Here is a 26,060-nt window from a genome sequence, read left to right as displayed (position 1 = left end):
GGGGGTCAGCCTCTTCTCTCAGGCAACCAGCAAGAGGACAAGAGGAAACAGCCTCAAGCTGTGCCAGGGAAGGTTTAGGTTGGACACAGGGAAGAATCTCTTCACAGATGGGGTGAATGGAATTCCCGTGGAGGAGGTGGAGTCACTATCCCTTAAGGTATTTACGGAAAAGCTGGAGCAGTGCCATGGTCTATTGGTGGTATTCTGTCATAAGTTGGACTCGATCTCAGAGGTCTTTTCCAATCTGACTGATTCTGTCTTTCAAGGCTGCCGTCAGCTGGTACGCACGGCACGACCGGGACAGCTGCAACCTTTCCCCTCACGGCAGAGCGGCTGCCGAGCCACTTTCCCCACACACGGCCGCTCCGTGCCGCCAAGGCCACGGCCCCGACGTTCTCCGTTCCCGCCCCGGCCCGGCTCCGCCCCGCGGCCCCGCCGCCACATAAGGCCGCCGCCGCCGCCGCCACCGCCTCCCCTCCCCCGAGCAGCGCGGAGCAGAGGCTGAGGGCCGCCGGCCTCCGCCATGGTTTTGAACCCGGTGCTGGGGAAGCTGGTCAGCAAGCGGGTGGTGCTGGCCAGCGCCTCGCCGCGCCGGCAGGAGATCCTCACCAACGTGGTGAGTGCGGCCGGGAGCTGCGGGCAGCGGCGGCCGCAAGGGCCGGCCCAGGCCTGCGGGGCCCGACGCCTCCCGGCCCGGCCGCTCCATGAGACCGGTGGGAGGGGAGCGGGGAAATAAAGGCGATGTGTCCTTTCTGGAATGCACTAGTGCAGAGTAAAGGAGGTCGTAACCTGTCATTCAGATCCTTCAGTCCCTGCGGAGGGACGTGTTGGCCTCGCTGGGCGGGCTGCGAGACGCTTTTGAATAGCACTTGGGTATTACCTATCTAACTTAGGTTGCTTAGTATTACCACTCTTAATAATTCAATCGATAAATTGAGCTTTAGTGGAAGAAATAACTTCAAAATAAGGATGTGTGGAGAAGCACCGAGGTTCAGTCATACACTAAGTTATTAGAAACACAATATGCTTGCTGGGTGTAGTAAATGTAGAAATGTAGCCTAGAAGCAAAAAGTTGGAAGAATAGTTGGGCATTGTTTGATGAAACCAATCAGAAACTCTTTGGTTTTGTTTTCTGTTTATCATATGTATAAGGATACATAAAGTGCAGTAAAGCTCCTGTAAGAATGTGCACTGCTGTTGCATGAGTAAAGTGCTATGGATGGATTAAATTTTTAAAAAGCCAGTAGTATAATCCTCTGTTTATGGAGTGTGTAAGCTTATACAACAGTATAAGCTTATACACTTCATAGTTTTTATACAAAATGGATAATGAAATTACTAATGTGATTAGGTTCTAGTAAATAAGGGCAAAATCAAATATACACACCAAAGTTCTGATTGTTTTGTTTTAGATTGTTTGCAAAGGATATGTATGCACTAAACACCAACAGAAGCACTAGGAATGGTTTTTTGTGTGTGTTTGGGGGGGAGGTGTTTTAAAGTCTAAAAAACAGATGTCAAATTTGCTATTCACTTAATATGCCTTGGGAGCAATGTTTAATGATGAGGTCAGACTGACTGCATCACTTTCCTGTGTTACAGGGCCTGCGGTTTGAGGTGGTTCCATCCTGGTTTAAGGAGACACTAGAAAAGTCATCTTTTAAAGCCCCTTATGAGTATGCTGTGGAAACAGCAAAACAGAAAGCTCTTGAAGTAGCAAACAGAATGCATGTAGTAAGTTGCTATTACAGAAGTGAGCTTTTTGTCTTTAGGTGGTGCATGTTCCTGTGACTTAATTTGCTTGCACTGCTTAAGTGATCCCTGAGTCCTTTTTCTCCACTGAAGGCTAATGGATGTTTTCCTGTCATTTGTGAAAGATGGTATCTAGAAATTGCCTAATCAGAAGTCTCATGCCTGCAGTTCAGGCTTTCCACGAACTGAAGCAGCCTGCATCTATTGTCAGCATCATACCAACTCTTGTGCAGAATATAAATTCCATAGTTTTTTTCAACAGTCGGGTGTATGGCTAACTTCATTCCACGTATTTCTTGATTGTGGAGACAGACTCCACAGAAAAACATTGATGTGATTCCAGTGCTTTGTTGTAGCTTTCACTGAAGGAGTGACAAGAATAGCTCAGAAATTGTGGGTACTGGAGGAAAGCATAAAAAAATAAATATTACTCTTTCTTTGCCCAGAATGTTTTAAATCAGAATTTGTGTATCTAATTTTAAGAAGGGAGAAGTTGATATTATTTCAGATTCTGTTACATGAGGCATCCATTTTGTATCCTAAATTTTATCAAAACCAGTGATGCAACTTCCACTATCAGTGGTGTTTGACTTATGCCCTTGGCTGTGATCACTGTTTGAACACATAAGGCTCTTTGCTACCAGAACCTATTTGAAAGTCAAGCGGATTAAATCTCACAAAATGGATTATAATATTTTCTTAATAATACAGCTCTGAGAGGGGTGTTTGCTGATCCTGTTCTAGCAACAGAAAAGGAATGTTGAACACTTTAAATTAACAGTGTTGCCAGATGTCACCATTCTTCAAAGCAAATATTGCATGGTCTCCAATGTAAATCGTTACCCAGGATTCTGTCAACTACTTTCCAGACAATGGTACGACATAGGAGAGTGGATTTTAAACCCAACCTCACTAAATGACTTACTTTGGGCTTTCATTGCAAAATACTGTGCTGGTGATAATGCCAGTTCAGTGGATTTCAAAATGCTTCTTCATACAGGAATTTGTAAAACTAATTCTAGATATGGTTAAACCATTTAGAGCACATCAAATCTTTGTCTAGAAGAATTGCCTCCCTATGAATGTTTTATTAGAATGGTAACACAGGCAGGTTTCATGTCATATTGTGATAAGTAACAGCAGTATAATATGCAGGTAAATCAAAACTTAGCTATAAGGACAGGTACTGTTTAAAGTCAAGAAAGATTTACAAGGAATTTTTATATATCACTACCTCTCATATTAAAAAAAATACTATGTTCCCTTTTGAGAGAAAAACATGAAGTGTAGCTAAAAAATTTTGTAAAATTTTGCTTGGAAAAATGATCCTAGAGGGCTGTATTCTCTGGCTTCCAAGCATTAGGCACTTCCTTTAAAGGAATTATTTGCCACCTTGAAGACCAGATTGACTTTTGAGAATGCACTTTATTTCCTGGATGCATTTATTCATCAGTAACATATTTGGGCAAATTTGTGGCTTGAGAATGGTGTGCCCAAGCCTCACTTTTATGGCGATATAAATGTTTACTATTTTGCGAACAGTGCAAAAGGAGAAATAGTGTCTGTTTTCAGGTCAGTGTAGAGCCCTACTTCTAAACCAGTAAACTGCTATTTTCTTACCTTATGTCTTAAAATATTTTGTTCTCTTTGCATCTTGACAAATGCCTTCTTTCTCATGCTTTTGCAGAAGCATATGAGAACACCTGATATTGTCATAGGAGCAGACACTATTGTGGTAAGAAGTCTTTAAGTTAATTTATGACAAGTGTCGAAAATACTTACATCTTTAGGTTTAAGTTTGAAAGCTGTCTTCACTGTGAAGCTATACCTTCATTATGGTACATCTTTTTGGGGTTTGTTGATATGGCTTTTAGGGGTTTTTCCCAACAAGGTAATTTTTGAAGTCTTGAGAGCTAGAAGCCTTGCTACTGGTTTTTGGGACACTAATACTGCCATAAATATTGACCTGGATCTCCTAATATGTTATGGAAATTCTGTCCTCAGGTGACTTGCCTGTCAAGAAGTCCAGATCATGTGAACTGTTCTGTGTTGTGCCTTGCAGGAGGAGGTCACTTTGTACCTGACCTCTTCACAGAGACAGTGAACTGTTAAGGACAGAAAAAGCTGAATTATCCTTTTGTTTGAGAGGTGCACCCATTGGAGGGTAGAATATGGCACTCATGTGCTTGACACTTAATTACCTGTTCTACCAAAGGATCTGTGCTGCTTGCTCTACTCAATAGACTCAAGTTTGGAGCCCTGGCTGGAATCATGATATGAACATCATTTCTGACCTCAGTTTCTAAAAAGTGAGAAAAAGAAGCACACTCACTCTGTTTTTTTGTTTTTAGTCTGTGGATGAGCAGATCCTGGAGAAACCAGTTGATAAGCAAGATGCCTACAGGATGCTATCAAGGTCTGTAGTTTTAAGTAAGACATGAAATCTGAAGATGCAATTTCTCCATCACTTAGATTCTCAAAAGGGTTCCACAGAAGGGATACATGCAATTTTTGGGGGGTTTTGTTTGTTGTAAGTTTAGTAGATCAATCTCTTAATTTGGGTTATGAAAAGTACTTAATATTTAACTTTTTAGAACTCCAGGAAAAAAGGCAGACAAGATGATGCATTTTTGCATATATCCAAGGTGTCAAGTGAAAATTTTCACACACTGTTTCATCTTAACAATTTGGTGTGGAATCTTGTGGGGGACAGAGCATGTGAGATACTTCTGATCTCATCCTGGCTAACCTTTACGAGATTATTCCTTAAATAGTCTCTTCAAAAATTCACAATCCCTTCCATTATACATGTGTTGCTTACACAGCAGAAAATAAAGTCCTCAGAACTAATTGGCCACAGCGTGGCACTCTGGAGCCACTACAAGAGAGAGCCAGGGGTAAGGCAATCTAAGCTCTTCTCTGCACTCGGGCTTGCAATGGGATCTCTGGGGGCCAGTCTGGGTGAAATGAGAACATATGCTCTAGTTCCCTATTACATGTTTAGTCTGAGTTACATCACTAGCTGTTTATTGCCAGCTTTCAGCAAAGATGGCCATAACACTAGTATTTATGCCAACTGGCCTTTTCTAATGCATTTGGAATAGTCACTTTCCTGATGTACAGTGAATGAGTTGATACCAAGAACTACTCTTATACAAGTGGTATTTTTGAGACTTGAAATGACTGCAGCTTTTGGTAATGTTTTTTATGTAGTTATTTTTTTGTTTGTTTTGCCATTATCTTTTCAGCGATATTGAAATAAGTTATTTGTTTAGGGTGCATGTCAGATCCATTGAGTGATACATTAATGTAATGGTCTGCTTCTCAGAGTGTAGCAGTGTAATCATGTAGAGCATTTAATAGGACTGTTGCTTAATGGACATGTTTTGCCTGACAGGTTAAATGGGAAAGAGCACAGTGTTTTCACAGGCGTGGCTATTATACACTGCTGCAGTAAAGGTATGCATCATTTTATTGCAATTCAATGTTTGTTTTCAAAATTCCTCTTGTGATAGCTTGTACAAGTAAGGAAACAGGATGAAAATGTTTCATATACAGTCTAAATTGGTTTTCTACTCAAGAACTGCCTTATCAAAATATAAATTAAAGACTCCCCACAAAAGAAACCTTCTTCCTGTATTCAGTTTTCACACAGAAGGGAAAGCAACAAGACACAACGGAGTTCAGAAATACTGTCTCTGAAAGCTATGAGACTAATTGAAAGGCCAGTGTAAGTTGTGGAATTCTAAACTAAATTCAAGTAAGGTACTACAGACTGTGAGACTGAGCTGGATGTGATCCGTATCAACTTCATTCTGTGTTGTGCTTAGACCAGTTGAGGCTTAATGCCTCAGACTGTTAAGAAGCTGTAGGGAGCAATACACCAATGTTCTTTATCACATAATTTACAGAGAAAGTGAATCGTTTTATGGAAATTGTACCATTAATATAATTTGAGGAGGACTTGAGGAGCATCATCTGATAATTGTGCCAAAAGTCTTTTAGTAGAGCTTTTGCAGACATTTTGCTGGACATAGTCTTTCTGTACACAGATTAACAGTTTTTAATCTTTTCTGGAATGGTTGCTCTTAGCTCTTGTAAAATAGAATTAAAGTTAGTGATATAGTACTGCTAATATGCTAGTACAGTAGAGAAAGAGCTGCTGCAAAAGAAATAAAACATGTTACCAGGGAATTCTTGTGAGCAGTCCAGCAATATAAATAACACCTTTAACTGTTTACTCTAGGAAGAAAGTTAAGTGCACCCAACTGTAATAGTGATGCTATAACAGCACATCTCATTTGAAGTTTACCAATTTGAACTGCATCACAGTCGGATGAATAAAAATATACCTTTAGACGGCAGATTCCCCAAGAGATGCAATAGATAGAACAGTTTTGTAGAATTATTATAAACTGTATTTACAATTTATAATTACAATGTGTTTTTTAACTTGTTAAAGGTGAAGTTTTTATTTTGAGCTGACTAGAATTTGTTATCAATGCTGAAGGACATGGTAATGTCTTCATATGCACCAATTTTCTTATTTTGTTTGGGCTTCACACTATCACCATTAGAAATTGGTTAGCATTCTTCCTTTGGTCTGTACTGCAGATATTTCTTACTCCTCCTCAAGCATTTCCACTGCTACCAGAATGGTGGTAACAGGAAACGCTTGGTGTTTTAAGAGTAGAGAGAGCTAATAATCTGTAATGTGCACACTCATTTGTGCAAGGCTGTTACCTTTTGAACATGTTTTGGAAAAGCCTCTGTCAGCAGTGACAGCAGGGTCACAGTGTACCACATGCAGCAGAGTCCATACCCAGGTGTGCAGTACTTCATTGCACCTTCCCTCATCCCCTTCCAGCTACAGAAGTCTGAAATAATCTTGTCATCTCTTGAGAGATGATAGGAAGATGACAGCAATGGTTCTTGATGGGATTGCTGGATACCCAAGTCTGAAATACAGGTGCAGCTGCACGTACCCACTTTTATGATAGCTACATGTTGGACTCTGATATGTTGTTAAGAGTTCTTTGACAACAGTCATGAAGTTGGAAGGGTGCTTTTAGCCTTCTTTGTACTCAGTGCTGGATGTGTGTTCCAGCATCCATAAAAAGCTTTGTGTAAGGGTTGTTCATTTTAATAATATATTCCATACAGGAGGAGCAGTCTGTTAGCCTTGACACAGGACTGCAGAGGTTGAAAATGTAAACTCTTACTGTTTTGGGAAAGTTGAGCCCACTCTCCCTAAAGAACATTATTAGTCATTTCATACATCTATGCAATATATCTAATTCTTCTCAAGCAAAATTGTCAAATGATTAAGAAATACAACCTAGATGTTATGCTCTCTAAACTATAATTCCTGTTTCTCATAAGGCCTTTTTCTTTCTTTAGACAATCAGCTAGAGATGGAAATCACCGATTTCTATGAAGAGACTAAAGTAAAATTTTCTGAGCTGTCTGAAGAGCTCTTATGGGAGTATATTCATAGTGGGGAGCCAATGTAAGTATGACCCTGATGCCAACACTCAACACTTGAGACTAGGCCTTAGAGTACATTATTAAGCCAGTGTAAAATATTGTCCTGTGTTCTGTGAAATTTTGCTCTGTGTGTATAATAAATGACAATATGGGTGATGCAAGGTCACTGTTATTTTGTTCTTGTGCAAAGCTGTCATTTCTCCAGTGAAAGCGAGCTACCTTTTTAGAACCCTAATGAACTTGAAAAGTGAAGACTTAAAATCCTCTGGATTAGAGCAAGCAATTGTGCAATATACAATTATCTTTCTGTTAGCAGAGGTATTCAGGGATCTTCAGTGCCCAAGACAATGCATAGTTCATTACAAACAGGTAAAAAGAGTTAGTGTTGGATAATCAGGGCATCATGAAACTGTATTGGGAGAAAGCTAGAACTTGGTGCTAGAATTTAGTTTATCAAAATCACTCTCTGATGCAAGGAACGCCAGCTTAATTTTTACTTATCCTTGTGAAAAGTGAAAACATAGTTTGTGTATGTTGCTATGCCAAAATTGTCCTTCAGTTTCTGCATTTCTCTACACTGGTAATATAGTTATGACCTATATAGGCAACATTGGCAAAGACAATATACCAGACAACAGTGACTCCATGGAAGAAATAGCATGAGAACAGAATGCCTAATTACTACTCCCTAAGATTAAGTTCACTAGATTGGTTAAAAAAAGTACTTATTTGGAGACAACAAGGGAAAGGAATTTGTCTTCCCTTTGTGTTAGCTGAAGCTGCCTGAAGGCACAGTTAGCACTATGGACTGTGTATTAGGTGATACAATGTGAACTTTTGTCCCTGTAGCTTCAATTCTGATCATGTAAGAAATTGTGGTGGTTTTTAAACTCTTATGTGCTATAAAACAATAAAGCCACGTTTTACTGGGGAAAATAAACCAGTGTAGACTTTGGATATACTTCAGTGCTTATGTGTAAATGAGGCATACTTTGTGAATATGTAAGGTTCACAGCTTACTGAATAGACTGATTTTAAATTGGATTATAGGGAGAGAATATTTTGGCAGGACTACAGCTTGTAATAAGCTGTAATAACCTCTACGTAGGTTTTTGGAAGGTGATGTTTACTCTGCTAGTTAGTATGAGGTTTAGATTTAGTGTGCCATAAAATTGCAGTTTGAAAGAGAAATGACCATGGATTTTTAGGAAGAATATGAGGTTGAAAAATATTTTGGAATATTCTGAATATTTCTTCTGGATGCAAATAGCTTTAGCAGTAGTTTGCTGCACCAAAACAGCTTGTGAGCAGTGCTGGGTTGTCCTGTTCATTCTCCTAATAACGGTGTGTGACATCAAGGATTTCTCAGGAACCACAGGTTCAGAGAATGTATTTTATTACTCTCTGAGGCAGAAGCCAATTGATCTTTGTTTATATAATCGTGTTTATAAATGTTCCTATTACATTTATATAATAGGAAGGAAGCACTTACTCTGACTTTGCAAAGGAACTACTAAACACAGTATCCTATAAATTTTGCAAAACGGTAAGGAGAAGTATCTCACAGCACTTTTTTTTTTGTTTATTTTTGTTCCCTCCTCCATGTCCACTTATACAGGTTACACAATTCTATGCATACAGGTTTTTCTAAACAAAAAGTGACCATTCCTTATTAAAAAAAAAATTACATGGTAAAATAATTTTCTGAAATAATACAAGACTTAATAATCACATGAAAAAATAAAAGAAAAATTACTAGTTCTGTTGAGAATTAAACTGATTTCTTTTTCTAGCAAGAAGAAAATTGGCATATAGTGTTTAAGTCAATCACTGGTGACAGAGTAATACTAGAATACATAGCTGATGTAAAGTATGGGTAAGGAAGGAGGGGAAATTGCTGTCTCAAGGTAGTCTGTGATGATGCTATAAAAACCTTCAAATTTTGGCTTCAGAAAAATGTTTTGCTTTTTGTTTTTTTCCTAGTCCTCTTTCTACTTGCAGGCAGTGTCTCTTTTTTTCTGTGTATCTGTAGAAAGAAGGCTGTACCACAGTAATCCTAACTGGTTTGGGCTTATATAAATAATGGGTAGACTTCCACCCAGCTTTTTATTTTGTAATCTTTCCCTTATGAACAACTTTATCTGTCTCTGCTTACAACTGCTAGCCTGAAAATCCTATGTGGTTTTAGTAGCTCTCCTCTGATGGCAGTGAAATCAAAGGACTCTACTGCAGTCTGGGAAGGAGGTGATGACAGAGCCTTCAGCTCTACAGTTTCACATTTTACTGTGAAGGAATAAAATACAGAATATAAATGTTCTTTTCAGGATCCAATCCCAGAACATAAAGTGTTGTAGAAAAATAAATATATAGCCATTTCTGTTAATATTCTTGCTGGGAGTATGATACTGCTGCTTTTGATGGTTATAATGTTTTTTGCCTACCTGTAAGCATATACTAAAGTAACTATAACTTCATTGAAAAATGAGAAGACATTTTAGTCATTATAATATTCCTAATTTAGTTGATATAAAGAAGAAATCATTTAAACAATGACAAAGCTATAAGGTAGTACTTACAAAAGATTAAAGGAGAATTCCTGTTCCACAATTTATAGCAATTCAGAAAATCCTACTTGCTGGTATACTGATTCTTCTGTTTGTTTTAGCATGCTATTAGAAAGGGAATCCAGAGGTAAGTACTAAAAATAAAGAGCTGTTTCTGATCAAATCTAAGATGAAAAAATTAGCAATAATTTTTTTTGTGTAGTAACCTTCTTTCTCAAGCAGTTTGTGTATTTTTATACTACCTTAAGTTAATAGATCTGAGACTGACTGACCTTTGGTTTCTAAGCTTGCTGACATAGGCTTTCAGATTCTGCTGTTATGTAGGAAACATACTTTTAACTGCCTTCTTCCTTGTATGAGAACAGTAAAATTGTTGGGTCTACTGCAGCTTATCTGACTTGTATATGTTTCCATTCCAGTCTGTAGAATTTGCATAATTACATCTAAAGACAAATTAGATTTCCAAGGTTAGTTTCTGTGCACGTACATTCCTGTGCCAAATTACTAGTATTACCATGACATCTAAGAGCACAGTGTTATGAGCCACAACTCTATTCTATCTCAGATGGTTGCACAAGGGCTAAATAGAGTAGTGGATTTCATTTGAATAGGTTGCTGTTTTCCAAGAAAATCCTGTCTTCCCAATCCTCATTTTAGGTATTCCTATGACTGAGATCTGCAAGATGCGTTCTATGATCATCTAAAGGGTCTAAAAGGTCATCTTTGTTGAGCTCCTTTGGGACCTGACATTCCCAAAGGCTTTCCAGCCTCTGGTGAGGGTCAGTATGCATCTGGTGACCCAGTGGCAGTGTTGCTCTTGGTGACATTGTTATGTTTTTGGTAGCCACAACTTGGTAACTTATGACTTATGCAGTCACCTGCTGCTTAGGTGACTGTTGCACTTGCACTGTCTGAAGCATCAAGACGTTTGGCTCCTCACCCTTTGTAGAAATACTGATCCTTATATTTATATTGTGATTTACAAACTGAAGTGTTGAGCCTACCTAGTAGATTTAATCTGCCTGTAACTTAGGTACCAGTCTTTATGCCAGCCTCTGCAGTACTGGTGGTTTATTAGTGTTCTGTGATACCTCTCTACTCTTAACCTTAATTAGATCTATGTTACAGATTTCTCTTTTTGCTTTCTCTCCCCCAGGGACAAGGCTGGTGGATATGGTATCCAGGCCCTTGGTGGAATGTTAGTTGAGTATGTCCATGGAGACTTCTTGAATGTGGTGGGATTTCCTTTGAATCACTTCTGCAAAAAGCTAGCAGAATTATACTATCCGCCCTCTAAACATAATGTACAACATAAAAAGTATGACTCTATCCCTTCTGTGGACACTTTTGAGAACCTAAGTGATGAAGAAAATTCAAATTTCACAGAGCACAAAGTTGCTAGTAAGTTGGACTGCAGTGGCATGCATTCCTCAGGAGCTGCTTACACTTCTGATAACACTTCTGCTGTCAGAACTGATTTTACAGTAACTTTGGAAAATCAGAATGGAGTGTCACAGAGTGCATCAAAACTTCCATCCAAAATTCTAGAGTTGATGGATGGTTTTAGAGCTTCAAAGGTAAGGGAAAAATAAAACTACTCGTTACATTGTTGTCTGATACATTTGTTTCACTGGACTTCAGGTATGTAGCAGGTATTGTGAAATACTTCAGCTGGGGAATGAATGTATTAATCATTAGTAAAAAAGGACCACTGACATTCTGGGGAATCTTAGGATAGCTGAAACTTCTGGTGCAGTGCAAACATTGCTGGGTTTGTCTTTTTGTATTTGTTTTTATGTTTTCTATGAAATTTCAGTTACCTATTGGATAATTTTATCTCTTGAGTTGAGAGGGAAAAGAAGTTGCAGATTTTTCTTTTTTTACTGATCAGAAGAGCACAACTAAGCTGGAATTATATGTCCTTCAAAGAAAGCATTTAATGTGGTTAACTCACCTGACTTAAAAGTGTGACGAGAATTGTATATATTATATTTCCTTTGTAACTTCTAATGCTTAGCATTAGAATTTTGTGGAAGGTCTTAATTTTTTATTGCCTCTTCAGAATATTATTTGTTAATAACCTGTTTCGTGTTCTGGATGTGTTTATTAACTGGTAATATCCATGCTGTATCTGATGGAGGCATACTCATAACAGCTCACAAACAAGGTCACATGCTCTGTGTTTCAGCCAGGCATGATGAGACATATATAGCTGGACATTTTAAGTACTCCCAGATTTTCTACATAGTTCCAGTGTGGCAAAGACAGTAGTGAAGAAAGGGAAGAAGAAATTAATAGATCTAATAGATCACTGGTCTCTATCAAGCTGTTTGTGTTTTAGGAAGAGATGGAAAAAAAGAGGTAAAGTGGCTGTGAAATGCAAACTTGGAACTAAAGATCCAGCAACTTTGAGGTGAATGGAGGCGGGCACACCAGACAGTGAACAATAGTTTTGCTGAAACAGTGGAGAGCTGTGCTCAGCTCTTAAGGAAGACTGTAGTGTGATCATGTGGTCTGGTTCTGTGGGCGTGCTGCTTGCAGGCATACAAAGCTGTCCTGAAAGGTTTGGAATAAAGTGGCTTTGAGGTTGCTGCATTTGTGAACTTCTTGTGTACCTATAGGGAGTGATGTATTTGAATGGGTGAGATGATGCTTCGTATTTCTTCAATTTAAATAAAAATTAATATGGAGAATCATCAGCATGTGGTTGTATATTACTTAAACTGTTTACAGTGATGTGATGCTGAGTAGTTTTGTGCAGTGAAAGACAGTGGAGGCTGGAAATAAAAGGAAGAGCTTTACTTTCTCATTACTCCAGTATAAAGTCATAGTATCAAGTACTGAATCACATGCTGAGCTAGTGGGATTTTTTTTTTCCCACTTCATGGATCTTTGTAAAATTAATTATCAGTAGTGATAAATTGGATCTGACAAAACTCATCATGTTTCCATTTGCAGAATAGGTATAAGTACACAGAAGCATTTATTTCCACAAAAACTCTCAAGTTTGTTCATTTTGATTCTTAGGTGAATTTAGTGATTCTTCAAGAACTTTATAAAGCAGAGTAAGTTCTTCAAGAACTTTGATTCTTGGTGAATCTTCGAGAACTTTATAAAGCAGAGTAAAATGTCCTGCAGGTGAAGGTATTGCTTCCTGTTTTCCTCTGAACTGCTCTGTTGCAGAACAGGAGGGGATCAGCATTAAATACTTGCAAGTGAAAAAACTTTTGAAGTTTACTATATTCCAAATTGACATAGTCTTATCTGTACTCAGATCTTTGACATTTTTTTCTTCTTTAATTTTTTTTTTTTTAACTGAGAATTACTGAACAGGTAGGTCAGCCAAGTTTTCTGCCTTATCTTCTCACCTTCTTTTTCCTGTCCTAATAGTTTCCAGTTGGTATCAGTCCAAAGACTGGGCAGGTCTCGGAAGCCATCTGGTTGTAAACTAGATGTAATTGACTCAGTATTGTGAAAGCCTGAATTATAATAAATCCCAGCTATATGTTCTTATTAGAATAACAAAGATGTTATAAAATGGAATAAAAAGATGTGAAGATGATAGAATATAAATACATGCAGTAACAGACGTACTTTTCAAAGTTAATCTTATTTTTCTCCCTTTGATTTTTATTAAGCAGAATGTCAAGGCCCTTCTTTCCTTGGTTATCTTTAGATTTAAATTTATAGTTGCTTGCAGTTGTAAGGAAATTGATTCTGTGATACTGCATTTGCCTCCACTGTTGTGCTCTCCATAAATTCCTTGGTTTTAGGTGTTTCACCTGCTTCAGAATACAGAAACTGTAGAATTGCAAATTAATTTTGAATGGAAATGTATATATTACCATACCTCAATAACTTTACTCTCTGGTTTGGTTTGTAGATCTTTAAAAAAGTTCAGCTAAGATTTTCAATTTAAGGCAGCTGTTGCCCATGAGCTTTTCTTCACCATCAAGCACTAGCTGTTCTTTTGTCCCCATTCCATGTGTACACACCCTGTTAAGGTGTGCCTGTAGTACAGTTGTCCTATGAAGTTTTAGTCTTTCTGTTCTTAATCTTTTTGGGTTTTTTCCTTAATTTTAATAAAATAAAGACCTGCATTTTAGCAACTGAAGCTGTAACACTGTCTTAGTGGAGAGTTTTGAGTTTCTTATGCTTTGGGTATATCAAATTTAATTTTTAATAATTATTTAATAATTATTTTTATTATCAAATTTTGGTATTGGTTCATATGCTTAAGAACGTACTGTTATGTCAGTTAAATAACTCAGTAAAGAAGTGTGTCTTCATACAAAATTTGTAGGCTGCATTCCAGAATACTGTGAGCTCCTTTCTCTCCCAAACACCATTGTTAAAAGTTAAGTTACTTGGCCAAGATACTGAAGTCCTCTTGAGAAGGAAGAGAGCAATTTTTTAGGAGGTCGGTTAAGTTGTGTTGCAGTAGTTTAACAGTAGCTGTGTAGAATAATTCTAGGCAAACAATATCATTCTTTTGTTTTTTGATTGCAGTCTTTTAAACACAGCATGATAACAATATCTTACCTACACATAGGCTCTGTTTGTAGCCTCTAAGCTGAAGATATTTGATCATCTGAAAGACAAAGGTCCAATGAAGGCTGTGGATATTGCAAATGATGTTGGAACCTCTATACATGGAACTGAAAGACTCCTTGATGCATGTGCTTCTCTTGGATTACTGGAGAAAACACCACAAGGTAATTAATTTACCCTCCCTGCAACTGTATATGGTACTAAAAGACAGGCAGGGCTGGAAGAGATGCTTTTAAAGTCACAGGTTCTGACTTGATATTGTGGGTAACTTGTATTTGGGGCAGAGGGGAATGGATTCCTTTGCTTTCGTTATTAGTAGCTGGAATTGTTTCATGTGGGGGAAGGCATTATGCAATGAACACATTCAAGTCTCCTTTATGGAAACCTTAGATTGTTTTTGCTCTCTGGACATAATACTGACCAAATTTCTAAGAAAAAGTTGCATGGACAGTCCCAGGGAACAGTGTAATTGCTCAGATCTGTCATCTGTACTTGAGTCACAACAACCCCATGCAGTGCTACAGGTTGGGGTAAAAGTGGCTGGAAAGCTGCCCAGTGGAAAAGGGGTGGTGTTCAAGAGCAGCTGAACATGAGCCAGTGTGTGCCCAGGTGGCCAATGAGCATCCTGGCCTACATCAGCAATAGCATGGTCAGCAGGACCAGGGCAGTGACTGTGCCTCTGTGCTCAGCACTGGTGAGGCCACAGCTTGAATCCTGTGGTCAGTTTTGAGGCCCTCATGACAAGAAAGACAATGAGGTGCTCCAGAGAAGGGTAATGGTGCTGATGAAGGATCTGGAGCATAAGTCTGATGAGGAGTGGCTGAGGGAGCTGGGGGTGTTAAAGCTGAAGCAAAGGAGGGTCAGAAGAGATCTTATTGTTCTCCACAACTACGTGTGAGGAAGTAGCCAGGTGGGAGATAGTCTCTTTTTATAAGTAGCAAACAGCAGGATAAGAGGAAACAGCCTCAAGGTATGCCAAGGGAGATGTAGATTGAATATGAGGAAAAATTTCTTCCAAGCATTGGAACAGGCTGCCCAGAGAAGTGGCTGAGTCACCATCCCTGGAGGTATTTAAAAGGTATGTAGATGTGGTACTTGAGAACCTGGTTAAGTGATGGACTTAACAGTGCTGGATTAAAGGTTGTACTTGATAACCTTGGAAGGCTTTTCTATTGCAGTGACTCTGTGTTTCTATCTAAAATGACTGTCAAATTCCATTTCCTGCTGCAGCAGTGTCCTCAGTCTTCAGCAAAGGATCAGGCTTTTAATAGGGAGAGTTCTGCAATCTGTCCCTCTTTGTGGACAATAACTTAAACTTTAGTGCTCCTAACTGAAAGAGTCCATGAATGTGTATGTAAATGAGGGAGTCAGTATTACGATTAACTTTTTCAGTCCACATTATGTAGTTCAAAGTTTCCATGTGCATCGTTTACATAGTAAGACTTGAAATGGTTAGGTGTGAAGAAAATAAAATAAAGGAGTCTTTTTAACTCTGTTAGAGGACAAGGCAAATGAAAAAGACCTAAGGACAAAATGGAGAAAGCTTGAATTCAGGGAAGAAACAGCCATAATCTAAACAAAAATACAGTCAAGAATGAGGAATGACTGTTCTAATACTGTCCTTTGAATATTAGGTATCTGAGGTACTCTGGTTTAAAATTTAAAAAAAAAAATCAGTGTGTATCTATATTTTCCAGCATCTAAATTCTTTTTTGAAACTAAGTACTTGCTCCTTTAGGAATAACAAGACTTTCAGAATTACTTTTTGTGCAAAATTTTTAATAATAGATCATAAGATCAGGATTTACTAGTTATTTATGCAGGGAAACATGCCTTCAGAGTTCAAACAATAGTTGCAAAGTACTGAAACAAAGCTGGTTACAACTGTGTTCTTCCCATAAGGTTATAGAAATACAGACTCAGCAAATACCTACCTGACCTCAGATGGTAAATACTCACTTCATGGCTACATTATCCATTCTAATGATCACCTTTGGCCTCTCTTCACAAACTTGGAGTCTGCTGTCAAAGAAGGGAGCAGGCAGAATCATCGAGCCTTTGGAAAGAAAGCAGATGATCTATTTAAGGTAATATAAACTCTTTATTAATATCAAAACCAGGTGTGAGGAGCCCAGAACCTATCTAGGGGCAAATTGAGACAGAGCTGTCTGAAGAAAGTTTGTCAGTCTCAGAAATGGTAGAAACACAGTGCAATTCACCAGTCTCAAGCTTCTGTTCCCTTCAACTTTAGGCTGTGAAGTAGAGAAGCAATCACAAAATATATTGGGAAATTTGAGTGCTGACAAAAATTCTCCAGGTGAAGTGTTGCCCATCCTACTGACACGCTCTCAGAACAACCTCTGGGCCTGATTAATTTACGTTTGTGTCCTTTTTATAACACCAGATAGTACCTTATCACACATATACTCTTTCCATGTTGGACACCAGTCAGTTGATTGTGATGTGCATCCAGTTTAGGCTGTGCTGTGTAGTCAAAGCTGGTTTGTGTTGATGCAATAGAGAAGGGATCTAATCTCCTTTATGAAGTTTTGTAGTTTTTTATAAGCTTCAAGCTGATATCTATTACTGATAAAATTGTAATCCTTCTGTTTCAATATGTGGTATTCCTTTTCTGATGCTAGCCCAAGTGGATGTGATCAGACTGGAGAATCACTTAGGGGTGTCACTAGCCTAACTTGTCAGTTACCCATCTAGTGAAGTAGGATGAGAGGCATAAATATCTGTGCCTGTGTAAGCAGAGAGCTGGTAGTGTGAGCAGTCTTTGACAGCACTGCTGGCTTAAATTGTACTTCAGACTACATCCTGAGGTCTTTAGTTTGTATTAAACTTCAAGATGGTGATGAAGGCAGTATCCTGAAGGAGATGTCTACACCCTTCATGTATAGTCAATGGAACAAAATAAGGACTTCTGGAGACTTAAAAGCTCTGCTAGCCTTATGTTAGTATTTAACTGGAGGACAAAAACTCTGTTGGAAATCATTCAAAGGGTCTTTAAAGGGAATTAACATACTTTGCTTTAAGATAGCTGTTGCAGTAGATGTCTAAATTTATATACAAATTAAGTGGTTTAATTAACCACTGGAGCTCATCCTTGGTTAAACATCTGGGTTATCACCTTTGCTTGGGTGATGCTTGCGTCCAGTTTGGACCTGGGCTCCATATGTGTACAGGATGTTGTGCCTGAGCAGAATCTATGGGCTGCCTATGGCACTATGCACACCACAGCCTGGAGATACTTTCACTTCATGGTAATTACAAAGCCAGCCATAACTGCTGAAATCTGTATAAAAGTGAAAGGTAAAGGCATTTGTGTGTGTGTCCTTGAAAAGGTAAAGGCATGAGATTCTGCTACTGAATGCTTGCTTGCTCCCTAATCAAAAAAAAAAAACCGGAACTACCTTTAACTTAAAGTTTCTGATTTATGGTATGGTGCAATTATCTAATTATTTTTTCATCATGGAAGAATAAATGTTTGAGTGAAATGAAAGCCATTTGTGAGGATATCAAGAAGGAGCACTAGAATTTTTCTTTCATTCTCTTGAATCTGTCCTTTCAAGATGTCTGTGTGATCAGAATTCTTGAGGGGATGCAAAAATCTGCTTATCTCTGCAGCAAAGGATTTGGATGAGCAAATAGTCAGTGGCACTTTTGATGGACCTTTTCATTTTGGGAATTCTGATGTTCACCTACTGCCTTGGTTGTACATAGTTTTAATTAACTATGAAAATAAACTTTAATTACTCTGCTTTTCCCCGTTTTTAGGACTATTATCACAGCCAGGAGGTAAAGCAACGTTTTATGGCTGCCATGCACAGCATTGCTCACCTGACAGCAAGAGATGTGGCTACAGCATTTGATCTTTCACAGTTTAAATCTGCTTGTGATTTAGGAGGTATTGCTTGTAATTGAACTTGTACACAAATTAAAGGGAAAAGCTTGATTTCAGTTCTGCATTTTATTACTTAAAAAACATGTATATTTTTTTACTAGAACTGCAGTAACATTATGTATTGTTATTTTTCTGATATTGCAATGTCAGGATAAAAGAACAGTGCAGCTAATTGAAAGCAGAGTTACCTAAAAGGTATTAGAATAGCTTAAGATAAATGAATGTTTGTCTCAGTCAGTTACAGAATTCAAGACAGAAATAAGATAGTGGCTCAGGTGATACGGCATTGGGCTGGGAGTGCCATTTTCAGCAGTGTTGTTGCTCTACTTAGGCATATCCAAGATCTTCAAAAGTAATGAAAGTAGTGAGCCACCACTACTGGGGTGTCAAACCTGAAACCCTGCACTGCTAAAACAAAAAATTTGATTCTTTTCTAATGGGTTTGTTTTGTGTATTGTTGTAGTTATTAGATAATATGTCCATCAAAATGTTGAAGACCAGTGATATACTGGAAGAAACGCTGCTTTTTAGCATTCCTTTTTTTAAAGGAAACCCTGTGCTTGGAGCTGCACAGAGGAAGTGTTATTATATACGGAAAGATCCACTGAAGGAAGAATATTTTATTTAGTGCCTGAGGAGGTGGACAGCATCTCAGAGGAATTAACCCAATATTGGTACAAGCGTTGCCACTTGTGCAGAGACTCCAGAACCTGACAATCTTTACTATGCTGGAGAGTGTTTGTCAAATTTCAGGTATCAGTGCTTTGTAAATGCTAAACAGTTAGAGGTGTTCTTCTTCAACTAATAGAAGTATTTGCCTTTTCATTTACAGTTTGATACTCCCCAGAAAAACCCTGAGGTACTGATATCAAAGGTCACATTTGCAATTCTGTGTCAGTAAGGAGTCATGCCTGCATTCTACAAGCTTTAAAACCTTGCTCTATCAATCAGGAAGTCTTATTGCCCATGTTAGTTTTTGAGCTGTCTACCTCTGGTTCTGATTGGATGTCTCTATTTCACAATGTTACATACAGCCTTGTCTTTAAAAATGTCTGCAAATTCTGGGAGAAAATACTTGATTTGACTTCTTTAAACTCTTAACAGGTTGCACTGGAGCTCTGGCTCATGAATTAGTACAAGTATACCCAAATCTCAAGGTCACAGTATTTGACCTTCCAGAAGTCATTGCAAACACCTCTTACTTTCAGCCTTCAGGACAGCACACTGCTCCGGTAACATTTGTATCAGGTAAATGTAGCACATGATCATTCTTCTGGTTTCTTTTATCTTTGAGAACAAACAAGTTCTTTTGCTGCCACTCCAACCCCAAACATATCTTAGTACAGGGCAATATAGGTTCACCCATGCTAAATGGGGACATAGTATTTTTCAAGACTGTGGGGATAAAAAAATGGTTGGAGAATGTGGCTAAATAGGTATGAATTAGTAATTTTTGAATACCACTGGAAGCAGAGGCTGCATGTGCTTGTCTGAGGTATTTAATTTCTAGACAAGATCAGAATGGTGACTACAAAGAACTTTTTCTCCTTCCTTGCTTTAGGTTTGCTCTCCATTTTTTTGTTAGACAATTCTTGCCTATGATCTGCTCTTTAACTACACTTTTCTTAGCTGCAAATCAGGGCATACATGTACCTGTTCATTCCTGTTACTTTTGTACTCTGCTGAAGCGCCTTGTTTTTGCAGTATGTACTCTGTGGTTTCTGTAGGAATGTACTAACTCTGTTTACCAACAGGTGACTTCTTCAAGGATAATCTTCCAGAAGCAGAGCTTTACATCCTTTCACGTGTTCTTCATGACTGGCCTGATGAAAAGATACATGTGCTGTTAAGCAAGATATCAGCTGTTTGCAGACCAGGTACATTTTTTCATCTTGTGAACTTAAAGGTGCATGTTAATGTATCTTTAATGAGCACTGACTAATGCTTTTCTAGTATGAACTTATGATATTTTTTGTTCAATAATAGTAGCCTTTGCTTGAATGTGTAGGCTTGCATTATGATAATACCTATTAAGAAAAAGAAGGAAACAAAGCTGCAAATAAAAGTATATATAATAAGCTTTTACTATAGTTCCAGGCTTCACATATAACTGTATCATATCCCCAGTCTCTGTCATGCCCAGTCTTTCTCACTAAGCCCTGTATCATCAATTAAGTAACCATGTGCTTGTTTCTATACATAAAATTAGCCCAAGTAAAGTTCCTTTGGGTAAATCAAGAAACAGCAGTTTCTTTTGCTGTTGTTTTGCTATCAGTAGTGTCCAGAATATGGCAAACTGGCTGGACTTCAGTGCTACTTTATGCACACATACAATGAGAAATACGCAGCCTCTTTGACTTTCTACTACATTTGAATCCTAGAATCATCAGAGTATCTGAAGTTGGAAGTAACCCATAAGGATCGTCAAATAGAACTCCTTGCCTCTTGAAGGCTTAACTAAAACTAGTTCATATGACTAAGAATGTCATCCAGATGGTCCTTGAACTCCAGCAAGTTTGGTGCTGTGACCACTTCCCTGGGGAGCCTGTTCCAGTGCCTATCACCCTCTGGGTGAAAAATCTTTTCCAAATGTCCAGTCTGAACTTTCCCTGATGCTTTGTTCCATTTCCTTGTGTCCTGTCACTGGTGCACCAGAGGGAGGAGATCAGCACCTTCCCCTCTACTGCTCACTTTGAGGAAGTTGTACATGGTGATGAAGTAACCTCAGCCTTCTGTTCTCCAGTCTGAACAGATCAGGGGACCTCAGCCGCACCTCATAAATCTTGGCCTCACAGCCCTTCACCATCTTGGTCACATACACCGAGGCACCCAAAATTACACATAGAATCAAAGAATATGCTGGGTTGAAAGGGATCCATTACGATCCTCAAGTCCAATTTCTAGCCCTATGCAGGATGCCCCAAGGGTCACACCGCGTGCCTGAGAACATTGTCCAAACACCCCTTGAACTCTGACAGTCTTAGTACTGTGATCACTTCCCTGGGGAGCCTGTTCAGGCTGTTCAGGCCTGTTCAGGGAGCCCAGCCATCCTCTGGGTAAAAAGCATTTTCCTGATACCCAAACTAAACCTCCCCTGACCCAGCTTCATGCTGTTTCCTTGAGTCATGTCACTGGTCACAAGAGTGAAAAGATCAGTACTTGCCCTCCATTACCTCTTGTGAGGATGGTGAGGATGTTGAGGACCACAATGAGGTCTTCCATCAATCTCCTCCAGGCTGAATGAAGCAAGTGACTTCAGCTGCTCCTTAAAAGGCTTTCCCTTGAGACCCTTCACCATCCTTGTGGCCCTCCTTTGGATGGTCTCTAATAGCCTAATATATATATATATATTTTTTTATATTGTGGTGCCCAAAACTGCACGCAGTACTCAAGGCAAGGCAGTACCAGCACAGAGTAGAGTGAGGTGATCACCTGACTAAATCACAGGATTTAGTGATCCTGTGCTTGATGCACCCCAGAAGACGGTTGTCCCTTTGGACTGCCAAGACACACTGCTGGCTCATATTCAGGCAGTATTAAAGATCAAAGAAGACAAAAAGCAGAAAAGCTTGACCACTAAGATTATCTGATTCCTTAATGCAACTGTAGACCTGAAGTTTTTTTCAGAGGAGAGGATGCAAAATAAGACCTAGCCCATAAACTATAATCCTGATTATAAATTATGAAAGAATTTTGGGTGACTGTCTTAATCTTATGCAAAGTTTGGGTTATGACAGATGCTTACAGGAGTTGTTTGGTTCAAATGAAAGCAAGGCTGAGTTTAAGAGCATAGGCAGGAAGTGATCTCAGCTTCTGGAGACAGTGCTCTAAACTCTCCCTTATTTTTAGCAATTAAATGGTTGCTTCCAGGAAGAGATCATTGAAAGTAAACTTCTTTCACTGATTTCTGCTGAAGACCATTAAAAAAATTAATCTGAGGGGACCTCTGTAATTGCCTCTGAAAAAACACTTTTAAGTTGAAGCTAAAAATACTTACACAGAAACACCTTTGGTTGTTTTGGAAATGCAGGAAGTGCCTTGCTAGTGGCAGAAACCGTGCTCAATGAACAGAAGACGCACCCTTCTGTAGCTGTGCTACAATCCCTCAGTATGACTGAAGGCAAGCAGAGAAGCAGCTCAGAATATAAACAGCTACTGGAGAAATACGGATTCACAGATGTACAAATTAAGATCACAGGAAACTTATTAGATGCTGTCCTGTGCTTCAAGAAGAATCTGTCACTGTAGTGTGCCCAGAAACAATCTAGGATGCTGAATGTTCATCCCTTGTGCAATATACCCATCATCAACCAGCTCGTATTGGCAGTTGAGGATCATCTTGGCCCTTTGTCTGAAGCATGGTTGTTACAGGCCTTGGATAGAAGTTGGAGTGCAGCTTTTGCCAGAGTGAATTCTGTGCATTTTAAAAAGTGTCTGGGGCAGGCTGAAACTCCTGCATGTGAAATACCTTAATGTCCAATTCTTCTGCAGACTGTATTAAGCTTAGTTAGACTTGGCATAGCTGTGTATAGCCGGTCAGGTTAAAAATGCAAGCTTGTACTGAGCTACATTAATACCTCCATTTTCTTGGACCTTAAAATTAAAGAGAATTCCCCCTCTGGAGTGTATTCAGTGGTTACTACTAATTTTTATCAGAAATGAAAAATTAATATTGTACCATCTGCTTGAATTTGGGGATGATAGTCCTCTTTTTCACTGCTGTGTGGGACTTTACTCAAAAACATCTCATATATATAGTCTTTTAAGCACTTCTTCTACAAGCAAAAGTGAAAACAGAACAAACCTCAAACATGTTCCTACAATAGCTGTAGTGTCACAGAGGAACTTCAGCAGCCTCTGGCCTCCAGCCACAGTATCTACCTGCACAGGCTGCAGCTGAGAGCTGTTCATATGGCTTACTGTCACTTCTGGGATTTTCTGAATATGGTTGAATGGCCGTATATGCTTTCTGTCTCATTAACTGAGATGAGTTTTAGAATTTATGTATAAAACCTTGTATGAAAATTAAAAAAATAAAAGTTTCTTCATGCTTCAGTCTTTAATTGGAGAAGTGCATGCTGTATCCTGTCTCTTCAAGTAATTTGTCACAAATGTCACTTCTCCTAATGTTTATTTCTTTCCTGATACTTTCCTGATACTGATATTACTTTCCTGATACATTGATATTTATTTTTTCTTTTTAAACTGTAATGGAAGCCTCTCTGGAAGTGAAAGTTACACTTTCAAACTAGCTTGCTTTCTATAATTTGTGAGGTTTTTGCCTGTTGCTTGTACAGCAGCAGTCCCAATAAACCAGTGTGCAAGAGGCTGTGCCAATACTGAATCACCAACCTCAGAAAATCAGAGAGGGTTAATGAGGAAGGTTAAGAGTTGCATCTGCCCCAATATTAGTTAATCAGGAGTTACTTTGCTCCTTGACCAATGGGTAAAGAAGAAGTGCCACAGTGGCTCAACTCATCAGGAGAAACAGGCTTCCTACAGAGCATTTCAGGTGTACAAAATCAGGGAAATGTCAGACTTTACCACATTGGGGTTTTTAATGATTACCAGAAGGTTTCTATGAATGGAATTTTGACTGATCTCATCTGTACAGACATTTAAAATAGATAAGGCCAAATATTCAAATGAATAAATTTAAAATGTATTGACATGAAGCTTGCTCCTAGCTTAATAGGTTTGTATGTTGAGAGAGACTCATTCTGGCGATCAGATGTGTCTCATCTCATAGTTATTCATGAAGTTCATAATGCTGTTCCTTAAGCTGCTCTAAGCTGTTTGAGTCAGAAACAATCAAATCCTAAAGTTGGCACACCTGTAACTGTCACAGACTTTAAAACTGTGCCCCTAAGTACTATGTCTCTGACTGTAAAATTTGAATAGAATGTGTTTGGCTACTACCCAGCCTTCATTTACTCTGTGATTAAGGCACAACACTAAGCACTAGTCCCTTGGGCATGGTGTCTGTGGTCATGTACAACAGCTTTGCACTCTCAGGATAATTAAGTGTTGGAGCAGATGGTCCAGGGAGGTTGTGGAATCTCTGTCCTGAAGAAGCTGAGCTGATTGCAGAGCTGCCCTGCTCTAAGTGGGAGGCTGGACTAGATGATCTCTTGTGGTCTGTTTCAGGCTCAGGTGTTCTACAATCATGTGATTCAGCCCAGTCACCTGAGGAATTATAAGCTCATTTTACTAATACACAAATTTAGTTTTTCAGTTGCTCTGAATATCTTTTGCTGACTGGTAGAAGGAGTGGATTTAATCGTCTAACACTGAAAAGATTCTAAGCAATATGCATAACTGAAGAAAATTTTCCTGACATGAAGAATGAGGAGGGGTTAAGTTTTAAAACTTTTTGATGATTATTGAATGTCTGAGCTGTACAAGTTGGAATGGCTCTGAGGAGATTGTCTTAAAGGTCAGAAAGGTATGAATGTTATGCTGCACTTCATAATAAAATCACTCTGAACTGCTGCTATTTTGATCTGAGTTGGTGTAAGGCCAAAAGGCAAGTATGTATCACAATGCTTTTGTCACTAGCCCTCTCTTGGATTCCCTTTCCCCTCACAGGTCTGAATATGGAGAAGAAGACTCTGTAAATCAGATCACTTAATTTCTGCTTTCATCCTTAGGTCAGTCCCACCACAAAGAATTCTGGTCCTACAGAAAAAACGTACAGAATGTATTGAACAGAAATACTGACTTCTCCTTTGTTTCTGTAATGCTTGCCATCCACTCCATCTCTCTGCTTTGCATAATTTCAATATAAATGTGAAGCAGCAGTATATCCCAAAGAGATGCAACTCTATTCCTGTCTTACTATTTTCTATAGTCCTCATGCCAAGTCTACAGAAGTCATCCCCTTTTTCCCCTGAAAACAGAGACGTGATTTGACTTGTGAGTGTTTGATCACTGCAAACTGTGAAAGGGAATTTCCTGGGGTTTGTGAGATGCGTGGATTATTCATTGAATAGTGGATTAGTGGATTTAATAGCAGAGCAAATCCATAAATGATAAAGGAACTCACCCAGGTCTTGTAGTTTGCATCCATCTTCATGGCACCAGAAACTTTCTTGCCTGATAATGGATTAGAACTGTTGCATGCATTTGTTTTTAAATTAGGCTGTGCAATTTTGCTGGCTGAAATGGTGTTGGATGATGAAAAGAAGAGCAGGAGCACAGCTCTGCTGCAGTCTTTGAACATGCTTGTGCAGACAGAGGGAAAGGAGAGAAGTGGCTCTGAATATCAAGCTTTGCTGGAACAACATGGATTCACAAATGTCAGAATCAGAATAACAGGAAATTTGTTAGATGTCATTCTCTGTGTTAAGACTTAGAAAAAATGTATTAAGCGGTAGTCTGGATGTCTTATACTTGTGTTTGATGTTTTGTAATTATCCAAATACATTCTCAATTTCCCATCAATACCATAAACAAGAAATGTAACAAGAAATGTCAGCTTTGTGGTGTTACTTCTAAAAGGGGGAAAGATTGATTAGATTTATTTTAGACTTCATTAGAATGATGCCAGGAGATTCTGTGGCTGCACAACACGTGTCGGACACAAATGGTGTCATCAGCCCAAGGGCAGTATTCACACTGCTGAGAAATCACTGTTTCTTCATACTTGGTGCAATTAGAATAGTAGAGTTTTTAGACCATCACACATTGCTTTGCCCCTGTTCCAGGAGGTTAAGGTTGGTATCCTTTTAATGCTCCCTCACCATCCATTGTAGTATCATTTTATATTACACCCTCTACTGTAAATAAACATACTC

At 38.8% G+C, this 26,060-nt stretch overlaps 1 protein-coding gene across 4 annotated transcripts; it reads left to right on the top strand.

The window, feature by feature from the left end:
- Positions 1-417: 417 nt before the first annotated feature.
- ASMTL (acetylserotonin O-methyltransferase like) lies at positions 418-26,060 on the top strand. 4 transcript variants are annotated; one of them, XM_053970971.1, is made up of 13 exons: positions 418-616; positions 1,603-1,734; positions 3,440-3,487; positions 4,104-4,168; positions 5,150-5,211; positions 7,153-7,261; positions 10,960-11,380; positions 14,356-14,518; positions 16,257-16,441; positions 18,138-18,267; positions 19,369-19,512; positions 20,019-20,141; positions 24,915-25,497. In XM_053970971.1, the coding sequence occupies exons 1-13, from the start codon at positions 524-526 to the stop codon at positions 25,049-25,051; spliced, it is 1,812 nt and encodes a 603-aa protein (XP_053826946.1). In that variant the 5' UTR covers positions 418-523; the 3' UTR covers positions 25,052-25,497. The 4 variants fall into 4 exon arrangements, with proteins under 4 accessions (XP_053826946.1, XP_053826944.1, XP_053826945.1 ...); XM_053970969.1 differs by lacking the exon at positions 24,915-25,497 and adding an exon at positions 22,295-22,892; XM_053970970.1 differs by having other exon boundaries at positions 420-616; positions 25,405-26,060.

Source organism: Vidua macroura, chromosome 2 (assembly GCF_024509145.1).
Source record: "Vidua macroura isolate BioBank_ID:100142 chromosome 2, ASM2450914v1, whole genome shotgun sequence".
In the NCBI taxonomy this organism is placed as follows: domain Eukaryota; kingdom Metazoa; phylum Chordata; class Aves; order Passeriformes; family Viduidae; genus Vidua; species Vidua macroura.
The sequence above is the reverse complement of the archived record's forward strand: the minus strand, read 5'-3'. Positions and strand labels throughout refer to the sequence as shown.

Excerpts from the sequence above, each read along its gene's own strand:
- ASMTL (XM_053970969.1), top strand. The coding sequence starts at position 524 with ATGGTTTTGAACCCGGTGCTGGGGAAGCTGGTCAGCAAGCGGGTGGTG. Across the intron at positions 1,735-3,439 it reads TAGCAAACAGAATGCATGTA|AAGCATATGAGAACACCTGA; the intron begins GTAAGTTGCTAT and ends ATGCTTTTGCAG. Across the intron at positions 19,513-20,018 it reads TCCGGTAACATTTGTATCAG|GTGACTTCTTCAAGGATAAT; the intron begins GTAAATGTAGCA and ends GTTTACCAACAG.